The sequence below is a fragment of the Schistosoma mansoni genome, chromosome 1, assembly GCF_000237925.1.
Source record: "Schistosoma mansoni strain Puerto Rico chromosome 1, complete genome".
NCBI lineage: Eukaryota > Metazoa > Platyhelminthes > Trematoda > Strigeidida > Schistosomatidae > Schistosoma > Schistosoma mansoni.
In genome coordinates, this window is record NC_031495.1 from 11,784,644 (window position 1) to 11,810,400 (window position 25,757).

Sequence of the window (25,757 nt, forward strand, 5' to 3'; positions counted from 1 at the left end):
GAAGCAAAATCATCTTCAACGTCTACGAATTCTGTATCATGTTTAATACTTTATAAGTTTGTGATAATTTTCGTTTTCTTGCTACACTATCCAGATTTATCAAATGTGATAATTACTTTGTAAGTATTTTGAATGTTGCTTAGATAACTGACCCTACTGTAGATGCTCTAGATCTTTCCAGTTCGAGTATTTAGGAGTTGTTTTAGTACAATCCTTAATTCTAGCTGTCAAAATATAAAAAGAGTGGGATCATCATATCATGATGTTTGACTAACAATTTATGTTTTTTTAATGTTTTGGTTGTACCTGACTGGATGGTAGAGATTGACATAAACAAAATATCTATTAAGTTAACCACTATCTCACGGAGAATATGGCTCACTGAATTATGTAAAATATACATTTTACTATTATTGTCAATTTTTATGATTCTAAAATCATAGAATGGTGTTAATAAATCTTTATCTATGAAAGATAATCAAACAAGACATCCTGTGTGAATCGCCCCGTTACTGCCGTTAAATAACATGAGATATTCGTTGTTGAAAATACACGGTGTTGGTATAAATGGGTTACATTCCCAAATGAATATCCGAAATAACTGCGAACTTTCTGTGTTCAATGGTTTTCAATTTCTTATTCGTTCTTAACTAGTTACATGAAATTGTTATTGAGTATCATGAAAGCATATTGTATCATTGGTGACTTACAAATCGGCTATGGACTTAGGTCTATAAAAGTGGAGAAAAGAAAATATTCTTTCACTAACGTTCCTAACAGGTTTCCAGCAAGGATTTTAGGAAACGATAATATTTCTTCTTTTTTGAAATATATTTTTGAGTAGAAAACACTACACTGTCAAATTTCAACACGATGTGAACGTGTCTCGAAGAAAGGTTAAATGGCTTCGAAGAAGCCGAAGGTCAACAAATGATTAATACGCAACAAAGGCTATCTAACCTGTAACGGAAACAGTTAAACGCATCGAAAACTGTTCATTAGGATATCAACATTCTCAAGAATGTATGAACTTTTAACTAAAATAACTTAACAAAATACACATTCGAGGTCCCATTATTGAAACGTACCTTCCTCAGTTTTCATACATGACATTTTCAAAAAAGAAATGCGTTACTAGGACAAAAGAGATTTGGTTTAAGTTTTTGGTGACAATTCTAACACTAGTGGGCATTTTCCAGACAACATTAAAAATAACTTCAAAAGAGAATCTGAGATGAATTACATGAAGCTGTCGTACGAGGAATTACAAAAGACCAACATTCATTTAAATTGTGGTACTTATGGTACTTTTACTAACCTATGATTCCTTCGTATTTGATCGCGTGATCATTACGAAATCAAATTACAATACGTCTGGTTGTGCTCATCGAATTCTACCTACCATGAAATTCACTATTGTGGAAATTTCAGTCAGCACACCACCTGGAATACTTCTGATAATCGTGTTGTTAAGTTTCGACTGTAGTTCTCTTTGATTAATCTGAAGTTGTCAAATAGCTTATGATTAGAGCATTCGTCAATCTATCCACACTCTAATGCACAGAAACCAAAATATAATTCTGCTTGTATATATGAAGTTCGAACACTGATATTTAAGTTACAGTCATTATAACATTCAACTGGATCCTCAATAAAGTAATTCGAGCAATAATAAAATGAAATTAACTCACTTGTCTGACGTTCCATCATTTATTTGCCTTTAAACAAACACAGGAAAACAAACTGCCATTACCCACTATGAAAAGACAACTGAACACTTGAAAACAGTCGAGTGATTGAAGCCAGAAGGACCTTACGACTAATTTGAATATACCCTTCATTTTTACGTTGTGATAAGAATTTCTCATCTGATGTCTCTTGTTGTCCTCAACTTCTGCATTTATCCTCCATTAACTATTCAGATATATGAACCACTCTCTTAATATATCACACTCGGTAGACAGAATTAATAGGGTCACCGATTTCTGACAATAATTCGGAATCACTTCCACATTTCAATGCACATTACACATTACACACACACACACACACTCATCTACACATGGAGGTCAAACACTGACTGATAAATTAAAATGAATAAACCATTCAAGTAAATAGTGGACAACACAGTTCAAGAAATTACATAATGTCACAAATTGATCAATTCCAGTCTGAATTTATATAGGCAAGAAAACAAGCTCTCTATATATATTATTAAAGTGTGTTAATTGTGAAAACTCAACTTCCACATTTAATTTGTGTTGTGACGAATATTTCGTCAAGAAAACATAAATGAACAATGTTTTGTATTGATTTGATGATAAAATAGTATATTCCAGTTTGATTTGGTTTGACTTTGTAAATATCACCGTCCTCCTTAGTTTATACATGTTCCGATGACGAATGTCTAAATCAACTCACACCACACAACTTCTATTGTCGGTGGATTTCAGATTATTTTCATGGTTATTATCAATTCCTGTGTTTCAAGTAGCTAAATAACTGAGGGTTATAGTTCAGGATGAAGGTTTCAGTCATTGTGTTGCTGCAACCGGAATTTAGTGTTTCTCAGTGCTATTCTATGACAGTGAGAGCATATCGTACAGACTTAATAAACGTTAAACGTATGGGATAAAAAGAATAAATGGAAGACAACTGTCAGTCCACTCACTTTGGTGTTGTAGGTTTGGGAGTTGTTCTAAATAATAGAAATGAGATTGAATTTCCTCATCGTATAAAGGGTAATATATTTGCTAGTGCTTAAATTACAATGAGTCTACTACCGATATTTGTATTACCTAAGGAATCATTAATTCTGACCATGTTGTCTGATACTGTATTGTCATTGGTGTTCCATTCATGTAACACTTAACACTTCATGGGTTTTATCACGAATCTCTCTGCATCAAATAATACATAGTTTATTTGATTTTCATTAGATTGTAATGGCTTTTCTAAATAACTTGCTGAAGAATTTGTGTTTTAGATTTACTATTGAAAGCTTTTATAGAATGTTTTTTGATGAATTCTCACTAATTCAAACGAGTAGTTTATTTGGTTGATTGCATCTGATGGAATGAAATGCATCTTCTATAATTTTATTAGCTTTTCTGGAATCTGAAAACTTCAGTCATTAAAAGTTTTGACAATCAATTCATATTAAACATCTTAATAAACAAATGCTCACTTACCTTTTAATTGTGTGGGTATCACTGGTTCTGGAATTTTTAACAAATACATTATTATGAGTAGAAATGGTGGTGGCTAGCTATGGGATCGAAAACCCGCGTTTATTCCTACTTGGGATTGGTCAGCTGAATGTACCTGCATCTTAGAGTTGATGTTCACTCAGATACTCGGATCCAGTACCGTTCACTTCAAACGCCATCGCATACATTCAACTGACAAGTCTAAAATGGGATGAAACGCGCAACCTGGATTTCACTTCTAGTCACTATCATCTCTGCTTATAATGCTTGTGACTTAAAACCATATCGAGGCAATCGTCACAGAATGTACATATGCCAATAAGACACTGATCAATTACAGTTGTAAACATCAATGGAAAGATGCAAAGAAACGATACAAAATGAATTTATCATTCATTATGATTTAAAGTTTTCAAATATTTTCAGAGTTCTATTTTATGAGTGGGGAGTTTGAGTGAGAATATTTCATTGTCTTTCTGGAAAGTGTTGTTAGTGTAACTTACAAATCAAGTGAACTGATCGAATTTCTATGCAGTTGACTTGTAGGTAGATCTTGATTATTTTTAAATGTAAAAGCTTGCTACTAATAGTTACCCTAATGGTACTCACACACGTATTTCAGTTCAACGTGAAACGATACAATCTATGATGTCACGAACTACAAAGTGAAGCAAAATCATCTTCAACGTCTACGAATTCTGTATCATGTTTAATACTTTATAAGTTTGTGATAATACTCGTTTTCTTGCTATACTATTGTTATGTCCCGATAAGAATAATGATTGGTATCTTTTGAAATCCATTTATGAGCCAACACTATGCGTATATTTTTATTGTATAATTGTGAAATAACTATACTATTGATATTCATGTACCTCTTATTATGAGCTTTATTTTGACCTATGAGCTATTATTATACGATTTACCATTGTTGAGTTATGCTCAGTCTATCAATTACTACCTCCCACATTCACAGCCACATTTGGCTAAATCTTGTACAAATGTTGTTTCCTAATTTATGGTACGATGTGGTCTGTCTGGTTGATACATAAACCCGGTATCTTTGGAATAAATGAATCATATTGCAGAGGCTGAGATTGGTGTTCGGGACTTAACTGGCTGGGCTAGGTAGAAATCAGGAACGATAAGTACTCTAGGCTGCTCACTCAGGTTTTGTGTGTCATTGGTCCGATCGATAAATCACTGTATTCTAATTGGCGGCATCGTCACGTTATACAGGGCACACAAACCCACAAGATATGACAAATATCCAGATTTATCAAAAGTGCTAATTACTTTGTAAGTATTTTGAATGTTGCTTAGATAACTGACCGTAATGCAAATGCCTTAAATCTTTCCCGCTCGAGTATTTAAGGGTTATAATAACATTCAACTCGATCCTCAATAAAGTAATTCGAGCAATAATAAAATGAAATTAACTCACTTGTCTGACGTTCCATCATTTATTTGCCTTTAAACAAACACAGGAAAACAAACTGCCATTACCCACTATGAAAAGACAACTGAACACTTGAAATGAGTCGAGTGATTGAAACTAGAAGGACCTCATGACTAATTTGAACACACCCTTCATTTTTACGTTGTGATAAGAATTTCTCATCTGATGTCTCTTGTTGTCCTCAACTTCTGCATTTATCCTCCATTAACTATTCAGATATATGAACCACTCTCTTAATATATCACACTCGGTAGACAGAATTAATAGGGTCACCGATTTCTGACAATAATTCGGAATCACTTCCACATTTCAATGCACATTACACATTACACACACACACACACTCATCTACACATGGAGGTCAAACACTGACTGATAAATTAAAATGAATAAACCATTCAAGTAAATAGTGGACAACACAGTTCAAGAAATTACATAATGTCACAAATTGATCAATTCCAGTCTGAATTTATATAGGCAAGAAAACAAGCTCTCTATATATATTATTAAAGTGTGTTAATTGTGAAAACTCAACTTCCACATTTAATTTGTGTTGTGACGAATATTTCGTCAAGAAAACATAAATGAACAATGTTTTGTATTGATTTGATGATAAAATAGTATATTCCAGTTTGATTTGGTTTGACTTTGTAAATATCACCGTCCTCCTTAGTTTATACATGTTCCGATGACGAATGTCTAAATCAATTCACACCACACAACTTCTATTGTCGGTGGATTTCAGATTATTTTCATGGTTATTATCAATTCCTGTGTTTCAAGTAGCTAAATAACTGAGGGTTATAGTTCAGGATGAAGGTTTCAGTCATTGTGTTGCTGCAACCGGAATTTAGTGTTTCTCAGTGCTATTCTATGACAGTGAGAGCATATCGTACAGACTTAATAAACGTTAAACGTATGGGATAAAAAGAATAAATGGAAGACAACTGTCAGTCCACTCACTTTGGTGTTGTAGGTTTGGGAGTTGTTCTAAATAATAGAAATGAGATTGAATTTCCTCATCGTATAAAGGGTAATATATTTGCTAGTGCTTAAATTACAATGAGTCTACTACCGATATTTGTATTACCTAAGGAATCATTAATTCTGACCATGTTGTCTGATACTGTATTGTCATTGGTGTTCCATTCATGTAACACTTAACACTTCATGGGTTTTATCACGAATCTCTCTGCATCAAATAATACATAGTTTATTTGATTTTCATTAGATTGTAATGGCTTTTCTAAATAACTTGCTGAAGAATTTGTGTTTTAGATTTACTATTGAAAGCTTTTATAGAATGTTTTTTGATGAATTCTCACTAATTCAAACGAGTAGTTTATTTGGTTGATTGCATCTGATGGAATGAAATGCATCTTCTATATTTTATTAGCTTTTGTCGAATATTTGAATAATATTGAATTTTGGTGTATTGACAATTGATTTCTATAATGACACCCTTTTCATTCATCATACCTTCATGTGAGTTATCATGGCTTTTGGTTCGATTAAGTTGTCAGTTGTGGGTAAATTAAAGCTTTTTGATCATCTTTATTCTTTTTCACTATTTCGAATCTGTGTAAATCATTGTTGTGTTTGGTAGTTTTCTATGTGCATTATCAGTGATATTGGACTTGATATTTGTTTCGAGTTTTTGCTCAGATCTACCATATTTCATTGATTTATATTGGTTTACAATACATCACATTGTATTTTGTAAACTTTTTCAGTGATGTGGGACACAATCTTTATGGGTTGATGATCACCAGATAGGAGAATTACAGTTTTGTGGTTCCATCCATACCACTTGTTATCCGTGGACTACCCTTTACAAATATTGATAATTTTCCTTTCTTGAAGATGTTGTGATGAGAGATCATCTGGTTTATTGGACACCGTTTAACCTCTTTCACCAACAAACCTTAATGCTCTCCCGTGATTATTATTATTATTAATACATAATGTGTATGAGGAAGGTAAATAATCGTTGTCTGTTGTGCACTATGTCAGGTTTTGTTTGATGTTGTTATGCTTTATAGTTCAACAACTAAAGTTGTCAAATGACAATCTAGGTCATTTAAAAGACATTATTTGGGGATGCTATATGAGTTCCTATAATTGATTTGAAAGTTAGAACATTACAAGTGAGGAAACAGATTTTATCTTTCTAACAAAGATTGACGAATCTAATTTGTTAACTCTCAGTGTACCCTATTTTATACAACGAATTCATTTAATATAAGAATAGACAATTAGGAATTTATTCACTTCTGTACAAGATGGTCATCATTATCTCTGGACAGTGCACATAAGATGAATTAGTTTAATATGAGTAAGCGAGTTCATTATGAATAGATGGTAATCTCAGAATTCAATTGATCCAAATTGATAAAAATGTGGATAAGGCATACAAACAAAAATAGAAATTGAACACGAACCGATAAATTATGATGAACAAATTAGAAGAATAAATTTGTAACACTTAATTAAACAACGAACAAATCAATGTGATAAATGACAACAGACGATTGACTCACTTCTGAGTAGGGTGTTTATCCTTCTTACTGTATAAGAGAAATAAGATAAATTACTTGTTGTCAAACAGTTGAGAGTTATTTTGAAAAGGTACTCTAATTATTACTTTTTATGATTCCTTTAATGTTTAAATTCTGATGAGATTTTATCTAACCGACTCTGTTTGTGCTTGCTGAGAAATCTTGTTTGACGTTTTAATTATACATCTACCAACATATGTGCAAGTTTAGTGACCATGTGTCTATTCCGTTCGATGTTTTAATAGTGAAACGTGATGTGTAAGAATAGGGAAATATCTTGATTTACTATTATTGCATTGTATGTGCCTCTGATTCATTTCTCCTTTATGTTTGTAACACTGAGTGACTAATGCCAAATTTAGGTTTAGGATAGTATGTGAATGTGACAAAGTGATTGATGAAGAAATTAATTTTCATCAACTGAGTTAGTTTGGATATTTTTTACGAACGCTCAGCCACCAATAACCCAGACAAGGTACGCTGTCTGGTTTAGAAGTAGACAGGAAGAAAGCAAGGGACTGCCTAACTAAGATATGGAATCACTCCATGAAGTGGTCGGCTGTTGGATTGAAGAATATCGGTAGATGTAAAATACCTGGATGTGTTTCACGCATTTATTACAACCATAGGTTTGAAAAGATCACTTGATATGTCTCATAATCATTTTCACTGGTGGAAATGTATTCAATTTCTGTCCTCTCTCAAATTATGAGTTACAATAACACCTTACACTTGTTTTCAAATACTTTCTTTGTTGTCAGATCTTTGTTGTCCACACCTAATCTTTTGTACTACTACTACTACTACGGATAACTTTATTACTTATGCGATTTTTGAATTGGTTTTCATAATATTAATTTTCTGTGACAAAATAATGAGGTAACTTTAGTCGATACACAAATACGTCAGGATCTAAATTGCATATGACTGACTGATTTGTTTTAATATTCGTTCTTTTATTCAGTGTTCAGCTTTATGCTTAAATGATTGTTTAGTATCTATTCTTCTCCGGATTTGTCAAACGCTACATTCATGAGTATTTGGTAGTTTTATGATGTTTGGTTGTACTGAATTTGCTGAAATCATCTGTTCACATGTGGCTTCTATAGAATTTTAAGTGAATTCTGAAATTTTCAGTCATTATAGGTTTTGCCAATTTATACTAAACATTTTAACAAACAAATGCTCACATACTTTTCAATTATGCGGATATCAACGTTTCTGGAATTTTTCACAAATATCTTATTATGAGTAGAAACGATGGTGGCTGGCAGTGGGATCGAAAATCCGCACATCAGAAATACTAAATAATTCCACCGAAATGATAATGAAAGCAATTATGATGTAAATTAAAATGTTATCCCTGTGAAAAAAGTTAAAATTTGTAAGAGTTGTGTTAAATATTGTGACTTGGACCCAGTACCGTTCGCTTCTAATACCATTACGTGAATTTAACTGATAAATCTAAAATGAGATGAAACACACGACCTGGATTCCACTTCTAGCCACTATCATCACTGCTTACAATGCTTGTGACTTAAAGCGATATTGAGGCAATCCGCACAGAATGCACGTATGTCAATAAGTGATTTATCAATTACAGTTCTAAACATTAATTGGAAGATTTACGCAACGAATACAAAAATGAATTATCACAAAGAAATATTGAGTCAGTTTGCCGTTCCTGTTTCCCTCTATTTAAATGCTTCTCTGATTTTTTTAATCCTTATTTGTTAAGTATTTTGTTGATTGTGCTGTATTGCAATAAACACTGACGTTGATTCCAGACCACATTTAGGAATTTTTCAAAACAACTTATTCATATAATTACATCTGCGCTTTTAATTTAACTAAATTCTAGTTTAAATTCACTTAGTATTGTTTGTTTGAATCTTCTCATTGATGTTTTAGGACTGCAACTGGTCAGTCTCTAATTAACATATGTGCATACTGTGCGTATTGCCTCTTAGTTTAATCTAAAAGCAACCAGTCTTTCGGAAGGTTTCTTTCTTCACAATATTTTACCGAGTAACCAATGGTTCTTTCATCTATCAAAAGCGTAGGCAGTATATTTAAATTTTAAAACGTTTTTTTTCTCATTAGAACCCACATTTTTTTCTGAATTTACATTTAGTGTAAAGGAACTTTTATGGCGAAACTATAATTTATAGACAAACCAATCATATTTAAGATAATAGGTTTCGGATTTTGGATTGAAATTCCTTCACCCATTTGTCTAGATACAGTTTTGGCATTTTAGATGATGTCAGTTCGTGATAAAAACCATAAATGTAATTCCTAACTCTATCCATCAATCGTAAATCATAATCCTTATTTTTCACACTGCTTTATAACCCTCATTTAGCTCCAGTAAGTAGGTGAATATTCTGACAGTCACTTTAGCGTTGCTCAAAAGTTGTTCATAAATTATAGTCTCAGCACTTTTATTTGTCAATACAAACTATAATGAATGTTTAATAGTTTTTTTTTATCAGATTTTTTTAGTTTATCCAACCCAAAAATGAGTTGAAATTAAACATATTGCATTATTCAGCATATAGTTTCCAGTATTTTTACATGTCAAGCTATTACTTACTTACTTAGTTAGTTAGTTACTGCCGATCCTAAGCCCGGGTCAAGGAGAAGGTTTGGGCATGGGGTTAACGACCACATCCCGTAGAAAACTAACCCTCTAAATAAACGCCAACCATAAAATGTGAAGCTATAGCTCTATGTTATTATCTTATAGTTTACCCTATCATTTATTTTAACAGATAAAGAGAAATATGACTGTTGTTAAAAATTTCCTATATACTACTATGGATGCGCACTGCTGAGGAGTGTCACAATAGGACGAAACGACCGTCCAGTGCTTCCAAGTTTTCCCTGGTGGTCCAGCTTCAATTAACTCACGTTTTCAACTATGAAAATACTGAAATCTCCACGAAACCTCTTCTGATAATATTATTTGATTAACCTAGTTGATTTTATATGTAAAATAGATTAAAGTCATTTTAAAGATAATAATAGATTTAAAATTAGCTATTATAATCTGAGTTATATGACACATTCAATACTTATGTCAAATCACTATGTTTGTCAATATTTATCATCCAGGTTATTGTTTTAATGATTGCATTAATTTTGTTTAATTATGTAATTGTGTAGTTTGAATAAAATTATCTCAATAAATAGCTTATTAAAGATGGTTACTGATTATGTAATCATGTTATAAAACATTGAATGAACTCACTTGTCTTCGATATACTCCTTTAACCTGAATCACATACATAATTTTATATTACTGAGTGTATTAGATTAGATCATATAATTAGAAGATGTTGATCACTATATTCTCACCCAATCATTCAACAGTACAAAGGTTATCATAAGATTTAAGTATTTTTAGCTTGCTCATGTTTAACCTAACTGATTCAGTTCTTCAAATTTACAATACTGTAATTTCCAAGTTCTTAATAAGGTTACAAACACTACTTTTGGTCTAAAAAACCTGATTTTGATGGGTCATCTATAGAGGTAATTCATGCATATGTCATGTACTTACATGGAATTTATCAGTCTGGAAAATCTTATTTAATAACAACAAAATAAAACCGATCAAACTAATAATGAAAATTAAATATATCAATTATTTACTTTATCATTTATATAAAAATATACAGGGAGGCACAAATGACTTCTATGTGTTGCATTCGTTGTTTCATAACAGCGGTTCATATCTCCGTTTCATGTTATATCATGTGTTTCTCGTTTATAGTATGATTCGTATTATGATTATTCTATTATTATTATTATTATTATTCTATTATTATTCTATTATGTACATTGTGATGTATACTATTAAGTCAATAAGACTAACCTTCAGACCAACTTGACGGATAAAAGTGTTGTCTTACTACTTATTTTGTGAACTATACGTTTTCATCCTGGACAAACTGTTTGGTTTGTAATTTATAGTAACGCTATCTTTCTAATAAAATCGATGACTGGAGGCTGTAATTACTAAAAAAATGCATCCAATCATTTGATTAGTGATTCAAGGGTTGAAATATATTTTGTTGGGATTGTATTATCAATTTCATAAGAACATTATCGATACGGCTACTACTGTCATTCTAGTACTCTTTTAAAATTGACTGTTCTTTTCCATCCTTTTTTCTGTTTCGATACTATTTATCGTTCTATCTTCTATTCATGAATTTATTTTAGCTCACTATTCATTAGGTTGTTGTTCATCTTTATTGAAAATATCACGGAGTTTAGTTTCGTTAGTTACCAAAACAAACAACTGACACAGATATGCATCGTCAGTCTCCTTAAACTATGTAGCATCATTTATAGACGGAATCCAATTTCTGTGTGATTGTTCTACTGAAATTGTAGTAAACACCAGAATACCTGACGATCGGTAATTCGTAGACTAACTGATGTTCACTATTATTACTGAAATAGTATGGTACTATTAGGAATTTTATGTATAGTTATCTCCATGGATTAGATTTATGCACAATTAGTAACATCAAGGGCAATTTTATTGGTAATGCTGGTTAAACAATCTCACTCTGAGCATTTTCAGTGTCATCAGTTTTGGATACTATACTTACAGGATTGACTATTGGGAACACTGCTGAATTATTCCTCAGACATTCCAACACTATATACATTAGCTTAATTATCTTTTAGTTTGAATAGTTATCTAAGTGAACTTACTCCTCTTCGGTGAATTGTTTCTTGCTAAATGTATTAGTAAATCAAGAAACAAAAGAGTGAAATAGATTCTTACTTTCAATAAATCAGATAGCTTGAAACATATGATCAATACCTTATGGATGCTACTTAATGTTTTATGTATTAGGAAACAGAAAGAAATTTAGAAGTTATCCTTGTAAACTACTTTTATAACAAAGTGTGATTGATGACAAGCGAACTAAATTTACTTGATGCTTTATGGCTTAGATTATCATATTCTAAATTGTTGTTGTTATTGAAATAACATTTTATAAATCATCTTTTTATTGTCATCATCATTTTATGTTAAAAGTTTTCAATCAATATCAGTCCTTGATTCATTACTAAAAGAGTTATTGGCCTGGAAACATTCTGTTTCTAATATTCGATTTAAAAAGAAAAAAATGTCTTAAAGTTATCGAAATCTACCGACTCACCAGTCTAAATTAATACCCTGAAATTAGTAGGATTCTATTCTCCAGCATCTTACTAGAAACTTCTTCAGTAAGTTGCCAATTTTATTGTTTAGCTGGAAACAGAACGATGGAATATGTGATCCTCTGAATGAATCAGACATAGGCCAAATGATAAGTGAGAGGTGCTGACAAGAACATTGCATTGGCCAAGAAATAAGCATAAGCTACCGGTTGAAAATGTGGCTGAATTTTCGGAAAGATGTTTATTAATATTCATGAATGAGTTGTGCATATATATTTTTTCTTTCTTTAGCAAATGAAAGCTTCCAAATCTCTCTTCGTTTTCTCACTTAATTAGCCTATATGCGCACTTTTTTAGTAAGTGTATGTATCAGTATAAGACTTAGACGACCTCAGATCATTACAATTTGACCCCAGACAACCTAATATCGGATGAAAATAGCAGTACATAAAACAGAAAACTATGTGTAAAGTATTTCATAAAGGGATTATTTGAATAAATTACGGTTTGGAGTCGTAACTGAACAGAACATAATTGCTTTTTATATACATCAGCTTCAATCTATTGACTTGAAAATTCATGATATCCTGAATTATTGACGGTTTCGTAAAATTGAGAACAGTTTTTTCCACAAGATGGTTGTATTCATACACTTTGATTAGAACAAAATAACGTGAAAACAGTATACTTGTTAATAACATTTTGTTTAAGACATATTTTACAACTTCTAAGCCGTTTATTGTAAGGTATTTATGATCATTGACGTTGTAGCTAAGTAAATAAAATCAAACTGAACAAATTACAGACTAATTATTTATAGTAATTTTAATATTCGAGATCATGCATCAATCGAACCTAGATCACCATGGTAAACCTGGAAGCACTGAACGGCCGTTTCATCCTATTGTGGGGCTCCTCAGAAGTGCACATCCTCGATCCTGCCTCACAAGATTCGAACTCATGATCTCAAATAATAAATTACTATAATATCCACAAAAAACCCATTTCTGATAATAATTATTTATACTTTGATTTTCAATTTTCATCTAAAACAATGTAATATTTAGTCCAAAGGATTATGTCTTTCTTAAACTATTTATTTGAATAGAACTGTCCAGAAAATATAAAAAATTGGAGAATAACTTTCAATCCCCATAACCTTAAATACTCACTAAATAGTTAAAGTAGAATTTAAACAAAATAATAAAGATTCTTTAAATTTCAATGGAATTTTTTTCTGCCTGAAAACCATATATATATATATATTCAACTGATTAAGTTTTATACTCAGTAATATGAAAGGAAATTGAACTACTGAATAAGAATGTTTCATGTTTTTATCGGGAATACAATCAATCAAGGAATTTACAATCGATGTTTAGGACTACAAATGACTAGTTACTTATTGGTATATGTTCATCTTGTAAGGATTGCCTCGATATTGCATTTGGTCACAAGTATTATAAGCTGAGATGATGGTGACTAGCGGTGGCATACAGGACGAGCGTTTTATCCTATTATTATTATTATCATTATTGTAGTTCTTATTATTAGTGGCTTTATTCAATATTATATTTTTGGTACAATATAGAATCCTCAGCACAAAGTATTTCAATAAATTTAATTTTCTTATTTCTTGGTCGATCCTTGCGATAAATATTGAGTGGTCTCCAGTTAGATGTTAACAGTTTAGGAATCAATACGTGAATAATGTATATTCTTTTCGATGCATATAGCCAGTAACCACGATGTCTCTGATTAGGCTCTTTTGTAAGTTGTACGGAGAAATGTCGTAAACTTTTCAGAAGCACACCTGAATAGATTATGAAACTAATAGGCATAATGATGTGTTAAAACAAACAAGAAAACAGATAACTTGTTGAAATATTCAGATGGCAGGAACAGGTAGCCCAGATATTCAAGCAGGCCACCTCGAAAGACCCGTCAGCTGGATGCACTTGCATCCCAGAGTTATTCATTCCGGATTCTACTGTTAGCCACCATCATCTCAGATTATAATGCTTGTGACCAAAGGCAATATCGAGGCAATATGCACAGGATATACATATTCCAATAAGAGGCTGATCAATTGCAGCCCTAAACATCAACGGGAAGATTCAAGCAACCAGTACAAAATGAATTAAAACTTCACCCCATCGCAAAATCTAGACCCAGTAGCTAAGTGGATAACGTAATGGCGTTTGAAGCGAACAGTACTGGGTTCGAATCTTCTAGTGAACATCAACTCTGTGATACAGGTACATCCAGCTGACGAGTCCGAAATAAGATGAAGCATGCGTTGTAGGTTCCACTACTAGCCACATCCATCTTTACTTATTTTAGATTCTATTTTAAAAATGAGAATATTTATCGATACACACTGATTAATGTTTATCATCTTTGTCTATAACCTTAAATACTTTCACTTACTTTATGGTATTAACATCACTGTATGAATAAATTTGTTATAAGAATTAACAAAAATATTCAATAGAATGATAATGTATTTTGTAAAAACCATTTACACTAAGAAATAATATTAAATCTAATGAGAAAGAACTAAATATCCAACTTGTTTAAATGGTGGATCATATGAATTGAAACTATTTTGATAACTTCACTTGTTGTTGTTTACTTGTATCTTCCCATTGTTATTTAAGACTGCAATTGATCAGTCTCTTGTTGGCATATGTACATCCTGTGCGAACTGCTTCTATATTGCCTGAAGTCACAAGCTTTATAAGGAAAGATAGATATCAGGACTCAGTAGCTATGTGAATAACGTGGTGGCGTTTGAAGCAAACGATACTGGGTTTGAGTCCCAGAGTGAACATCAGCTCTAAGATGCAGTTACATCCAGCTGACGAGTCCGAAATAGGACGAAACGCGCGTCCTGGATTCCACTGTTAGCCACTATCCATCTTTGCTTATTTTGATAACTATTCCCAATGAATAGAAATCCTTTAAAATTTGAACTGAAATAATTGTCTATCATAAGATTGAAACTTCCCATGAAAATTGTTTTTGAAATTAACGGAATGTTTATACTTTATATTTTACTAGTAAAAAGTTATGTAAATATCTTTTTCATAGTTGAGATCATGAGTCAATTGAAGCTAGACCACCATGGAAAACCTGGAAGCACTGGACGGCCGTTTTGTCCTATTACAGAACTCCTCAGCAGCGCGCATCCACGATCCCGCATTCGCGAGATTCGAACCCAGGACCCACCAGTCTCGCGCTAGAGCACTTAACCGATAGACCACTGATTTCAACTATGAAAATAGTGAAATCTTCACAAAACCCCTTCTGAAATATCTTTTTGTTTTAAATTAGCTGAAAATTATTTTGATCTGATATGTCACCAAAGATTTTGTGTTTTAATATTTAGAGTAAATCAAAAAAGGAATAAACAAATAAATATGTACCATGACAACGATTACCAGTCATTCTATTGTAATGTAAGTCTCAAAATTAAATGGATAAACTATTCAATACTTCAATCATTCTAATAATCAATTAAATAATTCCACTACAGATTTATTTTTATTGTCATGTTTATCGGTTCTTTAACCTTAATAATTTATACAACTTTTATTTCTAACAGAATCCCTGTATATATAGAGAGAAGTAAATTGTTTAAATAGATTGAATACACAGGTAATAAGATCTACATTTAATGTTTGTAAAAATTAAGATTCATCTTAATTGGATCTGATATTTACTTATCAAACCAGATTCAAAGATAGTCCTTACTATAAGTGAGATTTTAGCCTTCAATAAAGTGTTACAGCAATTGTTTGTAAAATTCCTAGAATAACATGATACTGACTCATTTGAATGAAACTTAACTGAAAAATTCAACTGTAGTTTCCATTGAAAACCAACATGTTCAATCACTAGCATTTTATCTCACTAACATCAATATGAAAACTGAACAGGGTATACTACTCAATCAAATTTGTTACCAAACATCATTTACATTAACCTACTGTACTGGTTATTCATAGAATAGTTGAATTTATTGTAAATACCACTAATTCATTTAAGCCTAGTTAACTAACCATTATGTGATTTCAACAATTAGGTATTCTGTGCTATTATTCATACTGTTTAAAGATCCCCATTATATTATAAGACTAATATTTGGACGAAGAGTATTCTTTTCGATAAATTCTCTTCAGGTTCTACAATTATGTATCCAAATTAATAATCCGGAAAAAATGGACAGGTTAAGAGCAAAGTACATCGTTTAAAGTATGTAAATTTAGGATTGTCAAACCAAATAGAAGAAAGTTGTTAATGTTGATATGAATTATATAGAAAGTGAACTTGAATCTGTATATATGTTAGGTGAAAATTTAAGATCTGTGATCCGAGTAAATGTTGGTCAGGTAGGGTGAGAGAGATAATAGTGCAATTACAATTCGATCAAATGTTTGATAAAAGACTAAATTGTGTGAAAAATTAGTGAGACGTAATAAGGAGGGATCAATGTGATGTGAATGAATCATGTATAGGGGGGATTAACAATGATATTTAACCAATAATAATAATAATAATAATACAAAGATTTGTGAATGAAGGTAAGAGAGACAATTACATTTGACTACGAAAGGTCGTAAGTACAATAGTCAAATTAGGTCATTCAATAGCTAAGATTACTATTGATTAATTGGCCTTGTGGACTATTAATTTGCATATATAATTGTAGAACCTGAAGAGAATTTATCGAAAAGAATATTCTTCGTTCATATATTAGTCTTTCATCATTCATACCTTTGATTATGTAGTTTCGGAACAATAACTAATCTTAAGTTGTTGTTTTTGTTTTGTTGCCTGTTCATAGTATGTTTAAGCAACACTCATTCATTCTCATAGGTGATTTTATTTTTGTTGTACTATAGATTTCACTCTGAACTTAGAATAAAATCAAAATGTCTTTTCAATATGAGATTAGATTTACATAGAACCTGACAGAAATAATGAAAATGATAAAGTATATTGATAAATTTGAGAAGTTATATGGTTGGAAACTATTTTTTTAAATAAAATATCTAATATATAAGAATATTCACTTGAATCGATCGTCAAGTCTTGAATAAAACAAAACAAAAAAATATATGAATTATCACTATAACAATGAGATAAATATTATTGATTGTTTATAGAAGAAATGTAAACAAATAGAAATTGTTGAATTCATGAGTCGATCAAAGCTAGACCACCATGGAAAACCTGGAAGCACTACAAAACCGTTTCTTCCTAGTAATGCGATTTCTCAGCAGTGCGCATCGACGATCTGGCATGCAAGACCCGGAACTAGAACGTTCGGTCTCGCGCGCGGATGCTTAACCTCTAGATCACTGAGCCGGTATCCAACGATGTTAATGTCTAACTTCAACCAGTGCACGAAATTGCGCTGTTCAGTGCTTGCAGGTTTTCCCTGATGATCTAGATTTAATCGATTCATGAGTTTAACTATTAAATTACTATAATCTGTACAAAATCTCCTCTCTGAAAATAAATGTTTATCTTTTTATTTGTGACGGATTCAATGATAGTTTAGTTCACTGTATCATTGTTATGTTTCAGAGTTATTATTAAAATAGAACTAATTATTAAATAGGAATAATATATTTGTAAAATCTCAGCGAATGAATTCGAAGTAAATCTAACGTTTCGCCTGGCAATCTGATCCAAGCTTTTTCAAGGAATTAATTCCTTGAATATATATTATTACTATTTAATGTCTTACATCAACTCGGCGCTCAAATACTGTGAAACTATTCTCTCTAAATTAGACGAAAGTTATATAGAACTAATAATTATTATGGTAATTGAAAAACTATTTTTCATTTGATTTTATAATGCATAACAGGTATCATTGATTTAATTGGAATGTACTAAATCTACCTACAATTAATTGAACGATAACTCAATAGTGATCAAATTATATTTGCTTAGTTCTTTTTAATATTGATCATATCCCTATAAACTATGATTGTTTACATTGTTGATATTCTTAAGAACACATTGTTAGCATATGCCTACGTTATTTCCCCCCCCCCTAAATACTTACAATTAAGAGGTAGACAGATTGACAAATTAACAATTAGAAATATTTGGTGTTTTTAGTCACTTATCTGACATTCATGACATAAACATATTACTGTAAAAGTCTACTTTATATGGACCGAATAAGAGATATTCTATATCTTGGTATTTACAAATAAATTTGAGTAGAGAAGATTCCCTTGTTGTTAGTGAATGGCTGATGTATAAGAGATGAGAGCATCTTATTTTGTGAGCTGAAGTTATTTAATCATAACAGTTGTCGAAAAATAAGTGATTGATGGTCACAAATTGTTCAAGGGATTACAATAGGTGTTATAGTCGGAATATAAAATGTCTTTGAACACAACTGCCTTAGAAAATGTACCAACCAACGAATCTCATAGCATATAATAGATCTTCCATACCTCTTCTGATTGGTAACACTATTTCAGCAACAAACATAACATCAATCAGTGTTGACTAGATAACAACAAACAAGTTGATATCACTGTAGCAGCAGTGTACGAAAAAGAATAATAGTAATACGTCTGTAACAATGTGATCTACTTGAGGCCCAAATATCCTACATTGGTTTCGATAGGTATTGAACCTTGGAACGGCAAACATTAGTAGCTTTTTCGTAGCTTTCCAGACCTGTGTAAACTATATGAGAACGTTGTGTAAATTATACACATTCCTACAAACTATTGACCTGGATATTTGCAAAGATTGAAATCTCTGAAAGATTAAATGGCGACACGCAAGATAACTCATATTTTACAGAGAAGTCAATTTAAATGACACACATGAAGAGGTAAGCTTCAAATAATAACTACCTTTGAGTGCCTTCAATATTTCCAGTGGTAATATCTCAGTGCATGAATGAAAACTGGTCGTTTCATGGATTCTATTCAAAAGATTGTTGTATATAATTCATATACTCATAGTCAGTGTAAAATCATCAGCGAATTTCAGACTGTGTTTAACACGAAAAGATAAATCTTGAATTCAAGTAAAATATTTTCTAAGCTTAGGAAACTTAATGATCATAACTCAAAGTGAAATTCTGAACTGTTAAGATTCAACGTGAATATGTAGTTTCAGGTAGCAGGATCAATTAACCAGAAATATCTACTGTTTACTTACATTAAACACAAAAAGAAAGATTTCATTTGATACAAAAAACCGATTCTGAATAAAACGAAAAACTTAGTCCAAACTGCAGAATTAGAATCAATAATAATTGGTAATCGAATGATAAAAAACTTACGGACTTCCGTTAGCAGTAGACCCTAATTTAAATCGAAATTCAATAATGTTCTGATGAAGAAAATGTGTGGAAATATCATTCAAATATACAGACACTGGAATTACATTCACAGGTTATTCTATGAGCTAAACACACTAGACTTTTTTCCATCAAATCCTCAAAAATACCATGTACGTCTTTAATTTAATAGTTGAATTCATGGGTCGATTAAAGCTAGACCACCATAGAAAACCTGAAAGCACCGGTAAACTGTTTCTTCCTAGTATGGGACATCTGTAATTATTGATTACATCAGTTTCCTTAAACCTTTGAGTCATTTATTTTCCAGCATTACAAATATGACAATTAACTTTTCTGTTTGAGATATGTTTGAATTGAACCATTATAAATGCTAAGCATCTATAGGCTGTTAGAAAAAGCATACATTCTAAAGCAGTGGTAAATATTATTTAAAAAAAACTTAAATAGAAATACTGTAACCGTCGATATATTTCCTCCTTATCTATTCTTTAATAAAACAAGAGGCAATTAAATTGAAACCAATATATATTCAACATATGATAAATAGAGGAAATCGTAGCAGGTAGATTAGTAGAAAACTTCAACAAACTAGAACTGATGGTAAATAATTTTTCGAATATTCAGGATTTGAATCTCTGCTGTTGCATTACTACATAATTAATGTCACGAAGTTTTTATTATAGAGAAATTCATAGTAGTGAATGCAAACATTTACTATTATTATTACTATTGAATATTTAGGAACATTATCATGGTACATTATTAAATTCAGTGAATAATTGTAAATTCCTGCCTAGTATTCACATCTTCGTAATACTGAATCTCATTTATTCATCAAAAGAATTGTGAATTTATAAGGTAAACTTGTTCAGTTTAGCTATCAGTTAGAAACATGAAAATTCTGAATTTCATTTAAGAAGAAATTGTCAGTGTATACTACTCATCCTACAATGAACAGTAATGACTAGAAATTCTATGATTCAACATGTTTTTAGTTGTTATTCAAATACTATACCAAGGTCTAAAAACGTTTCCAAAGATACACCACAGACACAATATTTTAATTAACATCTACTTATGACTATTGATCACCAGTTCGTAAAATCATTAATATCTACTTTTTGAAAACTATTTTTTCCCTTACAAATCATTCAGCTTAGTTACTACTTACCTTGTGAAATAATCAAACCCACAATACATAATATACCAATAAGGTAGATATTCATATTGTTGAATTTCAACTTCCGTCCTGTATAATGGGCAATTCAAGAAATAAACGACTTTAATATAGTTTTATTTTTTTTTAGAAATGATTGTGTACACTAAATAACATTAAGTGTATTGTTGTTTGTTTTGTTTTTTCGAGTCAAATATCTTTTGTAAACATATGTAATTGTAAGATGATTATCGCGAATAAAATTGAAACCAAATGTAAAGGAAACGAATATTACAGTTAATAATGACAAAAGTTACAAGTTTACATTATTGAAAAAGTAAAGAAAAGTATTGGTTAAACAAAACAACAACAACAAAAAATGTAAAACAAACAAACTCGAATGTTTAGAAATAGGATGATGAAATGATAGAAATGGACTAGATAATTCTATTTGCATTAAAACTTAGTTCATTTTATGCTTTAATTTAGACATCATTAAACTATCGCATAAATATAGAGATTGAGTAATGAATAGTAGTAAATGTTAGGTTTGTTTAGTCCATAGTCCTAATCGACAACACATAAATATTGGTACAAGGAAGCACCAGATATATATGCGCCGCACAAATCTCATTTGATTTGTGTGAGGGCTGTGATACTGCCCACGTGCCCAAACTGAAACAGGATTTACAAATATAGGTAACATATACAGCTACATTTCGTTAATATATCATTGTTTAGACGCTCGAGCTTAATTGATTATATTCAGTCGTTTAATATACTAGTGATAACATTTTATTTTATTGTGAAATTAACCTTTTGAGCGCGCCCTTATTAAAACATAACCGAGACAGAATAACATTGAATGATAATCAGTGATCGACTAATATAAATAAACGTTTACAGGTAAAAAGCTTAGTTCCATAATCCACATCACAGAGTTGACTTACCTGACCCGGCAAATCAAATATTAAATAAATTTTCGGATCTTTCTGTTTTAATGCTGCAATAACTCAATGCTGCGGCAACGCATGTGCTGTTTTGATACACTTTATTGAGTTTATTAGAGCTAAGCAGGAATGACATTGTTAGCAACTTAGTGTAAGGATCTGAGTCCCACAACAGATCAGACGCAGTTTCACTACCTTAGAGATTGTATCTTCAACTGTGAAACTAGGTGTTGTGCTTTTAAAACAATCAGAGATCATCAGTTCTCACTAGATTGAAGAAAAAACTTGATAACGCATGCCGAATAGCAAAAAAAAGCAATATCTGACAACTGCTTTCAATCAACTAACATTAAAACCTGTTAAGTTACTAGTGATAAGAGTGTTCATAATAATTTGTCATGAGTTTGTGACTGTATATAAAACATCACCATAAGGTCGAGAATAGTTAGCTAAAAACAAAAGGCAGTGGTTATTTAATTTGTATGGAACTTATTTAATCAACAGCCAATATTTAGCTTATCAAACGGTGCTAAGCTAGCTGCGAATTCCTAGAGATAGGTGTTGCTATTTAAAGAAACACCTCCATCTCAGTGATATTCAAAAAATAAGGCCTTTTTGAAAGGTGGGATTGATACTTACTTTAATGTGAATCGAATAGCTTAAAAATCGACCACAGCCAAATAGTCATCCGCTTTTTTTTACCTCCCCCTATATTTTGAATACATTATTACTCTCTGTCTTTGATCACAGCTTAACATCATTCTTCCCGTTTAAGTGTCAATACTTATCCACATAGATTTTAAAATTACTGATTGTCTAGTTTGCGTAAAATTGTACAAAATCTCATTTGGTCTATTGATGTTGCTTCTAGTTTACCTAAAGTTCAGAAAAGAAAGACAGCCACTGTTACTCATAACTTGTTGAGTTCACTTCATTACATGGTATTTAATACAAACTCGTTAAATGAACATAATCGTTTATTCATTTTGGAATATAAGTGACTGTCAAATCTGTGACTTCTGTTCTATTGGTTAATTTGTGCTCATTTGTATGATTAGTGTGAATGTCCAAATATTTATTTATCTATCTGTTGATCGGCCCTTTTTCTATATTCATATATAAATACTTAAGACATACTGGTGACTAATTAACACTCTGAACAGTTTGTATTCACTTCCATACAATGCAGGTAAGACCAGTCAAATCAGGTCTTAGATTTGTCACTAGAATACGATTACTGGATATTCTATTGCCAGTGTTATTTCTGTTCTAATACAATTGCTGATGATTCTGACTGCTTGTGCCAATATATTACAAATCAACTATAAAGATGTTTAAATCGGGTAATTATCCGATACTACTATTATCCCAGTCTATTTATGTCCATTCAATCTAATTATACTATAGCCGTTTATTACTATTTTAATATGCCAGTAAGTTCAGTTACTGGAATATATATTCAAGAATATTTGCATTCTAGGTCTCACTTCATTCATTTGTCGTCGATCATCGATTATAAAGACAACAAACATAACGTACTATCAGGAAGCTCAGAATCGGTTCTTTGACAAAATAAACTGTATAAATTCAAATAGTAGATGGCTAATATATATCGATAAACCGAGAAAAAAAATAATCTAAAGAGACTGCAATTTACGGAAAGTCAATGTCTATTCGCTTCGGATTTACAGATGATGCATCATCACATCGTTTCTTTCGAGTCCATAGTTTTATTTTTATGAGGTCAATTCAAACCATTTCAGACAATCATTAACTTGTATCTAAGTAACACAACGTAACCATTGAAACTCAACGCCATAGCTTTGCTACTACACTAATCTATGTTCCACAACCTTTTATTGCTGATATTATTTAATTCCAACGTTTTATTATAATTTTTCATTTCGTTTAAGTCTTTGCTACATCATACTAATGTGTTCATATTAACTTCTATCCTAATTCATTTCTATTAGTATGTTAAATAGTAATTAGAATTTTGGTCTTAAAATATTACATTACAAGCAATTAATATGAGCCTAAATAAATAAAATAAAAGTATTTCCACTAACTGATTATTTCTTTGTACTTAATTGTGCTCTTATTTAAGAATTCTAAATGTAATCCATTCATTTGTCTTCATCTAGTTCTATCTGCTTTAAATAGCACTATCTTGGGAATTCTTAATTAGCACCTTGTTGTACTTTACTAATTAATAAAAACAACTGTGTATGTAATTGCTATGTTTAAGCAGTTTATACTGTCTATTATCAATATAATCTTATACATATTTATATCTCACTCACTGAAAAACTTTTGTAATGATTAGTAGGGTAAATAACTTTCTTTTAATTTTAAATCTCACGCTACTATCATAAATTATCGACAGTTGAAATACAACAAAAGAAACATCTTCTTAGTCCCACTGCCTCGCTCATTGACCAAATAATATACATATTTAAAAATATTTTGCTTATTTTCATAGTTGAAATCATGAGTCAATTGAAGCTAGACCACCATGGAAAACCTGGAAACACTGGACGGCCGTTTCGTCCTATTATGGGACTCCTCAGCAGTGCGCATCCACGATCCCGTCTCGCGAAATTCCAACCCAGGACCTACCAGTCTCGCGCCAGATCATTTAACCGATAGACCACTGGGCAGGCATCCAACGGTGTTAATGTCTAACTTCAACCAATCCACGATGTTTGAGCAACCGTTCACTAATTGTCTTCAGTGAGTTGATATCTCTACAACAGACTTGGTAGAACTCCACTGGTCACTGCTTCCCACTAGAAGTTAAGGAAATATCCCTTGAAGTCAGTCACTAGTGAGCATATGATTATAGATCAGAAGGGGTTTTGTGGATAATTTAGTATTTTCATAGTTGAAATCATGAGTCAATTGAAGCTAGACCACCACTTTGTTTAGTTTAAGGTTATTATATGCAATATTCGTTATCCTCCGGCTAATAACTTAATTAAATAAGTAGATTTTAAAAATATTCACTGACCCAACAACTGAAGCTTTGAGGATTCTGTGAAGTGCCGTATCCGACTTTCCATGTCAAACTTAACATCTCTAACCAATGGTCAGGTGCTCACCACGAGAGTTGAAGGTTTTGGAACCGATTGAATGAAATAGTTGTCTAGCTCTTCTTAATTTTCAATTATACCTCCAACTCGTATCAGTCAGTGACAACATCATCTACAAATTAAGTCACTCTTCACAAAATCAGTTCAATAAAACTAAAAGTAAGAAGTGGTAAAGGTGATTTCGATATATTAATTAGTCATTCCTAGTGCTGTCCAATACGTTCTCTGGTAGTTACGAGTGGACTATCAGGTGATTCATAATGAAGAGATTGAACACGCTTGACGGTATACTATATGAAGCGGTTCGAAATCTGGTGCATGACTAGGAAGGCCGAGTTGAAAAGTCATGTCACTGATTCCCGCTCACATGTTATATGTTGTCGCGGATTTGTAATGTCGTTATTTATCAGCTAATCACAGCATTTTTCCGTCACATGTCAATTTTTGTAATATTTATGCTTGTTACATGGCGTTTATTGCAGTCTATTGGTTGCCTGACGTAATTGTCGCTCGCAACCTGGGTGAATGTTTAGTCAGCCTAATTTGGTTATTTATAACAATGCAAACTCAGGCAAGTGAAATTCACCATTTATCAAGTCAAAAATAGACCGAAATTGTAGTTTCAAGTAAAAACAAGCTGTAAAATAATTTACATAAGACTCACCTCTCTTATTATGGTAGTGATGAAATGGGTGTTTGTAGTTGTTTATAAATTGTAGATTGAAGCAATTGAGTGTCAAACTATTCATGAATATTGTAATGGTAATAAAAATCATTCTATGCGACGTTTCTAATGCG

The 25,757-nt window shown here is 31.6% G+C and overlaps 1 protein-coding gene across 1 annotated transcript in view; it reads right to left on the bottom strand.

Moving 5' to 3' along the window:
- Smp_163630 (MEG-4 (10.3) family) overlaps positions 1-21,009 on the bottom strand; it is a 28,180-nt gene extending 7,171 nt beyond the window's left edge. Inside the window, exons 1-11 of the mRNA XM_018793269.1 lie at positions 20,933-21,009; positions 19,741-19,762; positions 17,492-17,509; positions 14,844-14,861; positions 11,958-11,981; positions 10,791-10,809; positions 10,480-10,503; positions 7,209-7,233; position 1,718; position 1,692; positions 711-730 (exon numbers count right to left, since the gene is read on the bottom strand). Of these exons, the coding sequence (XP_018647798.1) occupies positions 711-730; position 1,692; position 1,718; positions 7,209-7,233; positions 10,480-10,503; positions 10,791-10,809; positions 11,958-11,981; positions 14,844-14,861; positions 17,492-17,509; positions 19,741-19,762; positions 20,933-20,987 (227 nt within the window). The 5' untranslated portion in view covers positions 20,988-21,009. The remainder of the gene's footprint in view (positions 1-710; positions 731-1,691; positions 1,693-1,717; positions 1,719-7,208; positions 7,234-10,479; positions 10,504-10,790; positions 10,810-11,957; positions 11,982-14,843; positions 14,862-17,491; positions 17,510-19,740; positions 19,763-20,932) is intronic.
- Positions 21,010-25,757: the final 4,748 nt, after the last annotated feature.